Source organism: Gracilinanus agilis, chromosome 1 (genome assembly GCF_016433145.1).
Source record: "Gracilinanus agilis isolate LMUSP501 chromosome 1, AgileGrace, whole genome shotgun sequence".
In the NCBI taxonomy this organism is placed as follows: Eukaryota; Metazoa; Chordata; class Mammalia; order Didelphimorphia; family Didelphidae; genus Gracilinanus; species Gracilinanus agilis.
Window position 1 is genome coordinate 445,473,837 of NC_058130.1, and position 13,863 is coordinate 445,487,699.

The 13,863-nt window shown below is 34.2% G+C and overlaps 1 protein-coding gene across 1 annotated transcript in view; it reads right to left on the reverse strand.

The window, feature by feature from the left end:
- Nucleotides 1-13,863, reverse strand: part of DNAH5 (dynein axonemal heavy chain 5) — a 293,673-nt gene that overhangs the window by 148,329 nt on the left and 131,481 nt on the right. The window contains exons 41-43 of the mRNA XM_044681991.1: nt 12,136-12,289; nt 6,671-6,817; nt 4,633-4,874 (exon numbers count right to left, since the gene is read on the reverse strand). Coding sequence (XP_044537926.1) covers nt 4,633-4,874; nt 6,671-6,817; nt 12,136-12,289 — 543 coding nt within the window. The remainder of the gene's footprint in view (nt 1-4,632; nt 4,875-6,670; nt 6,818-12,135; nt 12,290-13,863) is intronic.

A 13,863-nucleotide genomic window follows, 5' to 3' on the forward strand; every position in this document is an offset into this window, starting at 1 on the left:
GAAAGAAAGAAAGAAAGAAAGAAAGAAAGAGAGAGAGAGAGAGAGAATGAAAGAGAGAGAGAAACAAAGAAACAAAGAGAGAAACAAAGAAACAAAGAGAGAAACAAAGAAAGGAAAAAAACAAAGAAAGAAAGGAAAAAAGAAACAAAGAAAGAAGGAAGCAGATAGAAGGATGGATGGATGGATGAGTGGATGGTGTAAAAAAAAGATGGACACCAGGGATGTTAAAGTATAATCTAAATGGTTGTGGGTACACACACTGGGTTGAAGGAGAGACAGGACCAGGATAAGGAGTCCAGAGTACACAGTTAAGCTGCTCCTAACTGACAAGAATGGCTGTTGGCCAACTGTCAGCCAGTTCACCACTAGGCCACAGTCTTTGAAACCAGCAGGCAAGGTAAGAGGTTTTAACAGTTTTAATTATGTTCAACTAAAATAAAGGTGGGATAGGGAATTCTACACTAAAACCTAATGGGCAAAATCACAGGGCAAGGGGAGGACTTAACTTCTCTAATACTAATTGACCTAGGCCAGGCTAGGCATAAAGGAACAGTAATGGAGTCACTGTGAGGCTTCTTCAAACCTGGTTCCAGCCAGGTTTGACCAGCACAACTAATGGGTCTGAGGGTAGCTTTGGGGCTCTCACAGTAATCCACAGAGGATCACAGGATGCCAAAAGCCATAGTGGTCCAAGGTATCCGAGCAGAGAGAGCGCCCTTGAGATGCTGTCCCCCAGATCCCAAACTTCTCCTCCACTTGGTGCTACTCTGTAGGTCTTGTCCACTTGTTAGAAACCACCACCACTCAGGATCCCAGGGAAATCAGGATGTAGGTCTGAGATCTCCCAGGGCTAACAACAGTTTGTGCCAAACACTAATGGAGTCTTTCTCAGGGCACAAGCAACTTCCTGCATCTTCATTCCATTTTGGAATGCTCCCGGCCTTCCTGCTAGGTCCATCCTTAATAATTAATTACTAACTAATTTTCCTCACAACAATGGATAGATAAACAGATAGGTAGATAAATGGGTAAACTAAATTAAATATATGATAGTCATATGTACAAAAGCAAAAATATCAATAATTTATTTTTAATCTTTATATGTTTTCCATTTTTCTTCAGATTATTATATTCCTATTTTTATCATTAAATTTACTCAAAATGATTTTGTTTAGCTTTTTAAAATCTAGTTTATCCTTTTATTACTCTTTGTATTATAATACTGTTCATAACCATTTATTGCAGTGATGGTGAACATTGTAGAGGCTACGTTCCATGCCCCACCCCACCAAAAACTGTGTGCTGTGCCCCACACCCCCCCACAGAGTGCTGAGTGAACCCCGCCCCTCCTTTGTCCCATCCAGGGAAGGGAGGAAGCACTGCCATTGGGCTGCTGGGTGAAGTGGCAGATGAAGTGAGGAATGTCTTCAGCAAGTGTATAGAGGGGGAGAGGAGTGTCCTGAGTGCTCTGCTCCCCTCCAGCTCTGCCACCTGTGAACCACTCACCTTCCCCCTGTGAGCTCCCATTGGGCTACTGGACAGAGGGATGGAGGATGTGAAAAAATGTTGTCAGCCGTGAGGGGGAGGGGAACTGCTCCGCCCAAGTCCCTCTGCCTTCCTAATAACAAACTTAGGTATTATGTGTGGCCACATGCTCACAGAGAATGTTCTGTGTGCCATCTTTAGCACACATGTCTCCATCACTGATCTATTGTCTCTTTCAAAATTTTCTAATTAAGTTTATTTTCTAAACCAACATTGTCTTTGGATACCAACTTCTCTAATTATCAAGTAAATCAAATGTTAAAAGGTACTTCGGTCTCCTTTTAAAAGTAATTATCAATAATTTTCTGAAAGGGCCTTAGAGAATTCAGAAAATCTGTTCCTTTTCATCTACTACAACCAATGTTGATGCAACAGCAGCAATTATTTTCATGGAAAGCCTTTTTGCAAATATTTATGAGCACTGCAATATAAGACTGACAGATTTTCACTAAAATGATTTTTCCAGTTGCCTTTGGGCATATTATAAATATAATTGTCACTTCTTTTGATCCGCCAAGTTGTACCTGTGAATTAGTTTTCATTTAGGCACAACTTTCTTCTTTCTTCTGGTTTAATTTATAATAAATGTAATCCAAGTCCCCAAAACAACTGATATGGGACTCTCTCCTCATTGGTTGATCAAAGTCTTGTGAGGGGAGGGGTAAAATTAGCAAGAGTAGAGGTTTGTTCTCTTCAAATTTGAGAGTCTTTTCAATTCTTTTTAGTCTTTTGATTCTTCAGTTGCTTCAGATGTTTTGGGCTTTTAGCTTTAAGAGAGAAGATGGAAGATGCCAACCCCACTTCAAGCTGGTGAAGGAAAAAAACTCTGGGAAGAGGAACTGGTAGTTTTCCTGTCACAAGCTCACTACACTAGAGACTTCAGGGAAATTCCCGTAGAGTGAGATCTATGACTCTCTCAGTTAAGCTGTTATCTCATTCCTAATGGGAGAACTCCTTCACTGTAATGTCTGGTATTTATTCCCCTATGTAGTTTTCTCTGATTTCTGTTTGCAATAGACTTCAATAAATATGTGCTTATTATATGGCAGGTATTTAATGAGAATGGGGTCAAGCCTTGGATATGAAGCTAGGGGTCTTGCTCCCTTCATATTAATAAAATAGCAATCAGAAGTTAGATTGAACCTGAAAACCACATCCCCTCATCTAACAATATTTAAGGGAGCAGATAAATATAATTCTAGCCAGGTATCCCTTCTCTCTGAGGAGAGAAGAGTAACCAAGATTCTATGATCAACCAAGTGACTGCTTTCCTTAAGGGCAGGAATTATAATTTCCCTCAAGGAGGATAGGGGTGGGGAGAGAGAAGAGGCTAGAGATGTCTATTCTGCCTACCTTCAAGCCACACAAAAGCTATATGGGAAACAGCCCTCACTATAAAAGAATGTCAAGTTTGGTATGATTTACTCACTCAAATATTATTTATATTCATTTGATTATTAAATATGTGTATAACACACAGAGTATTAATAGCCAAGTTAAAATATATAGAAGGTCAAAAAATTGCAATCCTTGACTTCCTGTTCCCTTTTTGTAGGCTTCTTTGCTATTTCTCAACAAGACAATTCTGACATGAGGAATTTATACTGGCTATTCCTCATGTATGAAATATTCTTTCTCCTCTTCTCTACCCCTTGCGTCTGTACATAATAGTTTGCATGTTATCTCCCCTATTAGACTCTGAGTTCCTTAAGAGGAGGTACTATCACATAGTACATACTAAATAAATGTTCATTGACTAACTTTTTTGCTATTCTGGTACTATCATTGTATAAGTGAAGGGTGTTTCACAAGATTCAGACATTTTGCATTTTTTTTTTGTTTCATGGGGTGCTATGGTTACAAAAATTATCACTGAAGGGGAAATCTAGTGATGAATCTTTCATTGACTCTCTAGAATGGTCTTGGGTTCCTAGAATTCAATTTTTTTTTCTTTGTTGATGTATCATGTGTTTAGCACACATAGGTATAATAAAATTTCCTCATATAAAAAGCTGAAATTCCATATATAAACATAGCAAGTAGTTTCCACGTGTTTTAAATTTTTTGGTGGAATCAATATTTTTGACAGAATTTTCCTATGAAATAATACTCCAATTATTTAAAAATACTAAATAATGAGTTTTCCCTTAGATTTTGCTATCTTTTCCAAAATACAAGAGTGAACAGTGAAATATTTAGTAAACTTAGTGGCTTGTCCAATATTATGATCATCTCATTTTGATACTATTAACTTTAATTTCTTCTCCCTTCAAAGTATATTTTAACTTTGTAGAGCTATAAATTTGCAAATCCTTCTGAAATGCCTTCAAAAGTCTTTAATCATGCAGAAAAATAAATGTAAAGGGATAAAATAATCTTTAAATTTCTTGGAATTATGTATTCCTCATATCTTTGGGAAAATAGCTTTCTGATATTTGAGTTACATAAGCAGTAACAAAATGAACTATACAATGCATGATGGTATAGCAAGTATTCTAACTGATTCTGTAGTAAAAAGTCAAATTTTACTAAAATTAAAATTGCAGTCAAAATATTCTAAAAGCAATATGTTGAAGTAAAATAATGTGCTTTGACATCAATCAAAAAATATATGAAGAATTATTGGCACTTATAAGTTTAAAACTGAAGATTATGAAAACCTTAAGGAAATGACAAAAGGCTTATATTCATAAAATCATATAACAAAATATAATATCTAAGCTTTAAGCACACTGTAAAACTACCAGTGACTGAAATAAAAAAGAATCTGTAAGTTCCCCTACAACTAAAAAAATAATAAATTCATTAAGGGTAGGGATTGTCATTTTTCACCTTTAAATTCCAGAGCACCTACCTGAGCACTTCTCACATGGAAGACACTTCATGGTTTTTTTTTTCCCTTGAAATAACCAGAATAATATAGAAGAAATACTCATAGATAGTTAAAATGTGAATGTTCCAGTGCATTCAAGATACTGTGAGCTTTAAGAAACCAACCAAATTTCATTCAAAGAATCAATAGAAAACTAAGAATACACTTTAAGAGAATATTAGATATTTTTTAATTATAAAAGTTTCATCTCCTACCTCAAGAATAGGACTCCAGTTAAGGACAGAAGAACTCATGAACACCATACCATTCCTTGACACTGTAGCAGGAGAAGCATTGTCAATGTTATGAGGCTCAAAAACTATTTTGCAGTTTGGAGCCATAGGGATACGATCACCATTTGCAAGTGTTAAAGTTTTATTATCATCCAAAACTGAATTCAAGTTCTCAATCCAGATTGCATCAACTGGACCATCAAGAACGATCCATATGTGTTCTCCTAGAATAACCAACCACCCAAAAAAGTTATATTTATGTATAAATATATATATAGTATACACATGTATATGTATATATTTTCATCAACTTATAAAAATAAGTTGTTCCTCTATTTTATCAAATACATTATGAGACTCACTTTCCAAAAAGACAAGTTGAAATCCTAAATAATTGATGTAGTCATCACTGTTGCCATAGTAGAATTCCACTATTCATAGCACATAATTTAGCAGTGATGGACAACTGTTTTGAATTTCAGAACTACTGGCATCTCATGACCAACCCTCCTTTAACAATTATGTTTGTAGTTACAATTCTCCCATTAAAAACTATAAAATAATCATCAGATAGAAGATAAAATTTGAATAAAATACTCCATTTAAACTCACTGAATTAGCTATTCAGCTAAAAATAATTTGATCTAAATCATCATAAAAAAAAGACAGGAAGTAGATGTGTTTTTTTACAAAGAGGAAAATTACTTATAAATGAAAAGAAATTTCCTATTCCAGGAAATGTTGCTAAGATATTATGACTAAAGGATACATCATCTCACAAAACTTCAATTCAATCCAATTCACCTTTCCTATGTCTGCCTAAATTTGGAATTTACATTATTTACTTGTTAGAGATTTGTCTTGAGACCTAGGCAGTTAGGTGTTTTCTGGAAAATGAGATCAGGCCTCGTGTTTCTAAAGCATCACATTTCAAAAATGTCTCATTTGGTATCTTTCTTTAAAAGCCAAAGTCCAATGAAAAGACTGTAAGAAAAAAAAAAACTTAAAACTCCTGTCCTTCAGAAATGTTTTTTCTTATAAAGTATCTTTTTTTGGTGGCCTCTTTTTAAGATATGACCTTTTAAATGCTTGAATAAAAAATAGATTATATACTGAAGTAATAGCCATATTTTAATGACATTTTATAAAAGAGAAAAGGTTTTCCTTTTAAATTTCCTCTTCTTTTGAGTTCCTCTTCTATGAAAGCCTTCCTTGACCCTCCAAGTTAAAACTAATCTCTCTTTCAAAAATGTTATCACACTCTGGGAGTTCACTTTTGCACTTGTCACATTCTGTATTATAGGAGTTGTTTGAGAGGTGCCTTAAGTCAAGAGTGTGCTAGAGTGAGTTTGTACCTACTGATGAATTTTCAGTGTGATCATTTACACCTCAGGAAACTGGCAAATGCTAAAAATCAGTGCTTGATTTATTGTTTCACTGAATGTCTAGATTTAAGAATGTGATGAAGAAAATGTTAATAATGCAAATTAACTTGATAAGTGTGTCTTGCATAATTTTTTTTTACAGAAATCTGGTTGTTCATTTACCAGCATATCCCTGGTCTTAACTATCACCACTCCCATCAAGATTATGAGTTCAAATAGGAATGGTGTTATTTGTTGTCTTAGTTATCTCCCTCAATGTCTACAGAACACAGAGCACCTACATATGCTTTATACTGAGTATGCATTTCATTAATGCCTGTTAATTTAACATAATATTGCCAAGAAATTGATCAGGAAAATTACCATTTCTATAATCAAGAATTGCACACCTGAACAAAAAATTATCAAGTTTAAAGAAAAACTAATTCCTATTCTTTAAGTGCTAATGTTGAGAATTCAAGCCCTTTTCTACTCCAGCTATAAACTCTTGGAGTCTGGTATAGTTTCCTTTCAGTCTTTGTAACTCTAGTACCTAACACCATGGATTTTTAATAAATCTGCTAAATTGAATTGGTTTGAAATACATTTTTTATTATAAATATTCTGAAAATTTGTGTGTACTTTTTTTTCTTTACCTTTCTTTGCTCTCAAAGTTTTTCTCCAAAGCGTGGAGAAAATCCCATCTGTCCAGTCATTTGTTGCTACATCAAGACGACCAAACATCTGAGACGCTGTGATAGCTTTGGGATTCATCCTCATTTCACGGTGAGGCTTTCCACAGTCTAAGGATGATAAATCCAAATACTTAATATCTAAGTCTTCAAACAAAATGTACTGTACTACAGCTAATTTATGTATAACACTACACTATTATCAGTGTTGGCTGTGATGAAGAATCACCAGAAGATGAAAGAATAAAATAAAGAATCCTTTGAAAATGTGTACAGCACACATGCACACATGTATGTGTGTGTGTGTCGGTGTGTATGATTAAAGCTACCAACACTTTATAGACTACGGTCATTTTATTCTTCATCTCCTGAAGCAAAAAGTCTGTATTGTACAGGGTTAATAAAGGACATCATGCCAAAATTTATGAAAGTACTAATGTAATCTGGGAGTTCTTAAAACTTCATAGTTCAAAAGTCTTTTGGTTTATGATGTACTTGATTAAATTTTGTGCCTGGAATACCACCTAGAAGATGCTTTATTCTCCACATTTTCAACTTTGATTTTCTGGGATGTGTTCTTACTCACCTTGGAAAAGACAAGCTAAACTAATGTCGCATGCATCACAGGACTTTCCTTTAAGGTCAACTACAGGAAATATATTTAAATCATCATCATTCAACCTTTAAAATTACTCTTCAATTTGCTGGACTTTTTCTGCATGAGTTTCCAGGAAAGACTTGTATTTAATCAGCAACCAAGAGATCAATAAGCTTTAAAACTTAATAATCGTTAGAAGAGACAGAAGATAATTTTCTGTATAAAAGGGCCATATATACACAAACATGCACACTAAGAAAGGTGTTACATTAGAGCCCTTGAAAATGTCTCTATGCTTTCTCTCTAAAAGCCTCATAAAAATATGCAAGTTAGTAATCAGTACTATTTTATTACCCTGAACTTCAATTTGGTGGCCATATTTTATCCTTTGCAATGAGTTGTAATCCACAAAACTTTATCCAAACTTTTATTATTTATTTTAAGAACTCTTTTTCCAGGAGAATACCTGGAGAATAGATACCATTAAAAATGATCATGGTATAATGAAATACTAGCTGTAAAAAGTGTCACAATAATAAATACTGGTACCTAACACCTATGTCCTCAGGATCTCCCATTCTTGGCTAGACATTGGCACCTATTCCCTTCCAACAGCATGGATGGGGAAGGTGATAGAATAACCTGCAAATGACTCTTCCACATCTAGTTCTTTTTAGTTTTGGAATGTTCCCCAAATGGCAACAGGATGTATGGGGAACTTGTCTATTATATATTTATTATTTATTACCATGACCACTAAGGATCACTGTTATTTTAATGTGCCTCAGACTTACTTCTTTCCAAACTAATTTCATCCTTTTAGACCTTCCATTGTGGATAGGCATTGTGTTATCTCTAAGAAGGGGAAACTAAGGAGGTGGATATATGAATGTGTTCTCTGACAACCATTTAAAAGACTTACTATAGAAGAATCTGTGCTCCAGTTGCTTGTTCTTTAAGCAGAAGTAATATGATAATTTTTCCATGATGAAAAATTTAAAACTCTTTAAGAAATTTAATCCAGTTGAGTTCTTTGATTGATAGGACTATTCTGTTTAAGTCATGAATATATGAAGAACAAAATCTCAAACTGGAGAAAATATACCTTTTATTCTGTACTTCTCTAGAGTCTGATTATTGGATAAAACAGTTTGCTCAAGAACTAATCAAAACTAAAGATTTGGAATATTATTTTAGAGTAGGAAAAAACATGTTCTTATCTAACACACCCTTTGAGCTTAACCTCCCAATCCCCAATTACCCAGGCATGTTAGATCCCCAAGGGGTGCTTAACTTCATGTATTCTCAAGAAAGTAGGATAACTGCAAGGAGTTGGAGAAGAGGTAGTTGTTAATATTATTGCTCATGAGATTCCCTTAGATGTACTACCACAATTATCTAGACAAACATGAGCTTTTAGAAAGAGATATTTAGTAAGAAAAGGAATGGTTGATATAATAAAACATTCTTCCATAAAGTCTGGGACACACTTTCCCACAAGTACATTCAGAATCAAGGGGAAAGTAAGATCAACTTTCATGTGCACATATGACAAAAGCAGCAATTCAAAGCTCCTGGTTTCTGGTAGCTCTTTTGTCATTTTGTAGAATCTTCATGGTATTCCCTTATGGAGTGTGTAGCTCTCTGCTAAGTTCTAAGTGTGGGTGGTCTTACAGAATCCTAGGGCTGCCTGTTCTTAGTATCTCTAATTTATCCTCAGATCCTAATGCTAACACTGTAATCAGACACTGATATTCTGTAGTCATTGGTGCGCAGTCTGAGGGAACCCCTAGAGTTCACAAGATCATCCTCTAGTCAAGGAGAAAAAGACAAAGACTATCCCCAAAACACACCAAGGAAATTCTTTCTTTTGGGCTTGGTTGGAGTTGCTCTAACACTACTTAGGCCTGCTTATTGGAATTCTGGATTCTGAAATGACTTGCTGCTTTATCCAACCTTCATAGAGTATAATTGGTTCTATTAAATTAACCACATTTTCCTTTCTTTACATCATTCCTCATCCCCACCACCCACTCAGCCCTTAAACTCTACAATCAGATTCCTATCTCCTTTACAGAAACTACTCTATGAGATTCTGCACCAAAACTAGGATAGGACAGCCAGAAGTTTACAATAGGATGCCTAAACTTAAAAAACATTGATAAGATTTCTTAAACAGCAAAAAAATCACTATTATTGACATTAAAAAATCATAATCATAATAAAGATTACCTTCTTTCTTATGTAAATTATACTTGCTACATTCCCCCACATACACGATAGCTGTGACAGATAAGATTTTTCTCATCCTATACCTATTTCCCTGATAGAAAATTCTCCAACAAAACATTTGAAAAGTTTTAGGAATTTTGACTCTTCATTCTGGGTCTTGTATTCTAAAACCTTTCCATTAAGTCTTTTCTCTATCTCAATGCCTACTCAATTAAATTTGTCTTTAAAAGTTTGTTTTAGTGTTACCTCAAGTCATGTTTTGTGAATCTTGTCCCAGGCTCCAGAATTGCTACCTATGTGTCTCATAACAAGTCATCAATGACCTTCCTATTCTTAAGGGAAAAAAATTTTTCATCACTCTTTATCTTCCTCAACCACCGTAAATCTTCCAAGTTTATTGACTATCTAATCCTGCTAGATATACACTCCTTTTTCTTGTACGACCCTGTAGTCTCTTTTCCTTCCCATTTCTTTATCTCTCTCCACTATCTCCTCTTCCTTATTTTGATTTTTTTGGAATGATATTTTCCAAAGTCCTGCTCTTGACCTCCTTATCTTTTCTTTCTACTTTCCTTCACCAACCTCATTGATTCCTATAGCTTCAACTATTAGCTCTTATTACTCTCTAAATCCTATATTTTCAACATTGACTTTTTCCTTCAAGTTGAGGATCACATCTCAAACTGACATCTAAATGGGATATCAATAGTTCAAATTCGACATTTCCAAAGCTAAACTAATTATCTTTCCCATCAAATATCTCCTCCCAGATTGTCTTTCAACCTCCTACCATATAATCCTTCCTTTACAGCACTGCCAAATCAATCTTTCTCATGGATAAATCTGATATTACCAAACCCACACTCAAAATCCTCTAATGGAGCTCTGTTACCTATCAAATCCACTCTAAGCATAGGACTCTATCTTATCTTCCCCCCCCCAATCTTTCTAACCACACAACTTTCCTCTATATTTACTAGGTTTCAGCTAAACTAGACTATTTATCATTCCCAACATAAATTTCTGTTTGGATCACTTCATATTTTTGCTTGTGCTGCTCCCTACACTTATGAAATCCCTTCCCTTATTCTTATCTTTCCTACTGAAGTTATATCCATTCATCCGGAATTGGAAGAGTTATTTTGACCGGATTGAGTAATTCTTAACAGCAAGAAACCTTACTAACATTCATGATGATGTTACCATACTTTAAAAAAAGAGATCTGTTTTTCAGTTGACCAAAGTCAGATAAAATTGACAAATATCAAATTTTAGTATAACACCTGGCTCAGTAAAATTATGGAGATTTTAGCAACATAAAGAGAATAGGGGCTCTGGGAGACTAGGATCTTTCATTTAATTCATTATTATCACAACTGAAAACACTCAAAAAATGCAAATCACATGAGGAAATGAGTATAAAAACCACCTACAAAATGTACCTTTCCTTGATCACTGTCCTATCGCACTTGACTCTCTCTAAGGGCATTGCCTACCAAACAGAAAAGCTGACTAGTTACCAAAATTGGGGTCGGTAACAAGTTAAAACTCTAAGACATTGCCCAATATTTAAATATGTTAGGGAAGACTGCTAGTTCCATCAGAACTGGGCAATAAAATGTTGAAGTAGGGCTTGTTTAAATCCAATTCCAGAAGTCACAGGTTACTACCAAGAATATATGAAGGACGGAATTAAAAAAAAAAAAAAGATTACTTCCTTTGACAAACTGATTTATTGACTTCTTGAGAGACAATGTGGCCTAACATAGAAATCATGCCTTGGAACCAGGAAGATATGGTTTCAAATGAACCTCTGACACATACTAGCTATGTTACCCTGGGCAAATCATTTTCTTTGTTTCAGAGAAAAAACCAACCTGCACTGGTAAAAGGCATTACTCAATATTAGCTCCTATTACCAATGGAGTCACAGGTCTAGTTTCTATCTCCACATTTAGCCTATTTAAAGCAACCTTTTGAGTTGCAGGACAGGATGTTTCCAATAACTATCTACTAATCTGGAAGTCAAAGTAAATAGCAATTAATCTCTCCACTCTTATGCTTCTAATATCTCTTAGTCTGTACACCTTTTATACATTCATCAAATATAATTGGAACTTGTATTTATCATTGTATATTTTATATTTGCCTAATATTCTGTAAACTCTTTGAGTTCAGGGAATGTGTATTAAATTTTGGATCTCATTCAGTTATTTATAAATGTAAGGTCCTTAGTAAATATTTGTAAAAGATAAAATTAGAACTCAAAGCTTCTAGAATCTAGTAGGGTCCCTGACTTTTTTAACACTTAAATTACAAATGGCTCAAATATATAAATAGCTATTACTTACACCAGAGCCCTCTCTTGTCATTTATCTGCTAACAAAGCCTTATATCCAGTACTTCATGGGAGCTACCCAGCTAATAGATTCTTTTTCCCAGCTCCCTTCCTCTCTACTCTATTCCCTTCTCCCCTCTATACTCAAAAGACCTCACCAAACCATATAGCTGAGAAAGTGGATCTGAATAGAATATGGGGCTCACAATCAGAGTGCAGAAATATCTCAATTGGATAACTTATAACTCAACATTTCCATACCTGTCATGGATTTCATTAAGGTATAGATGCAGGTCGTTTTCCCTGCTCCACTAGGTCCTAAGGTCATCATTCCATGCCTCACCCGCTGTGTTTCAAACAGTTGGATAACTTTCAGTTTCCAAGGAGGATGATTAATTAAACCAGCTTCTTCAACCTAAAACCACACAACAAAGGCATATCAATTTAACGAAAGATTCCAGCTTCTAAAATCAGATTCAATATATAATCACAAACATAAAACTTTAAAATTCTGGGGATTTTTCAATTTATTATAATAATATGAGCCTTTCAATGAGTGATTGGCACCACACAAAAGCAAAAGAAAGTATAATAGTACCAAGTGGTAATTGAATAACATTATCTTTAGTTGAGTTTATACTAAGAGAATAATTTAAAAATAAAGACAAAAACCATAACAAGGTAGATTTTAAATTCTATACTAATTCTTGAATATCACTCATTTTGTTTCCTGATCCTCATTCATCCTCACCCATTTGTGAAACTGATGTTTTTAATGTGCAAGTCTGGCTATGTCATTCTCATTCTATGAAAAAGAATTACAAATTATCAACTAAAATATTAGAAAGTATTAAAACTTTCAATTAGAAGAAAAATGTACATTTAAACAACTCTGACCTATCAACCATCAGGAATAAAATTGGAAAAGATAATTTTTAAAAATCAATGCTGGCAAAGCTATGGAACAGACTTTGTTAGTCTATCCACAGTAGCATTTAAGAAATAGCACAATACTTTTAATGACCCAAAGATTCTTCTTGAAACAAATGTTCAACTGTAAAATATCAATAATTTTACCATTATTATTGGATTATGCAACATTGCAGACCCCAAAGAAACAAAATAGTGATTTAACAAAAGAGGTCAATGGTGGTTATTTGAGAATAAGTTATAAAATATAATTCATGAAGAATTATGCAAGGCAAGAAGAATAAAGGATGGCATCAGAATACCAGCATAACCAAATCAGAAAGTGGGCTAGTATGAAATAAGCCTACCCTACACTGGCAACCATGCAATGCAAAGATAAAAGAAGGTTCTGGTAATTAGGCTGGAGCATTTATGAAATGACATAGACAAGAATTAGACATGTTATTCTCAAGCCCACTAACACTTCAATGTACATTACATTCATTTTAAGTATTAGTCAAGAAGAGATGCAAAATCAATTTGATCTAGTCATCTTACTACTCAGATTACTCTCCAAAAGTATTATCAATAAGAGAAAAAAAATCATCATCATCATCATCCATATCTCTAAACCAAAAAAAAGTTCTAGCAGAAGTATTTCTAATAAAAAGAAAAAAGTGCTAACAATCAACCTTTATGTCTAACAATTAGAGAATGTCTGAATAAATTGTAGTACAACAACTTAACAGAATGTTATTTTTCCATAAGAAGCAAAAAATATGAAAAAAGGAATATGAAAAGATATGGAAAGGTAAAGAAGGCAGAATCTAAAGAAGAAGATACACATCAATGACATTTGTAAATACTAACAAGAACAAAACTAAGAACGATATTCAGAAAGGATATGCGGAAACAAACAAGAAGACTATATTGCTACTTTATTAAAATCAATACACATATTTTTAAGGCCTATGAATAACAAGTTTGCTTTCAAGCATAATCATTTATAAACATTTTTTTGCTTTTAAAAACAAAAAAGAAAAGATTCAATATTAGAACCAGGATTCCTGATGTAAGGTA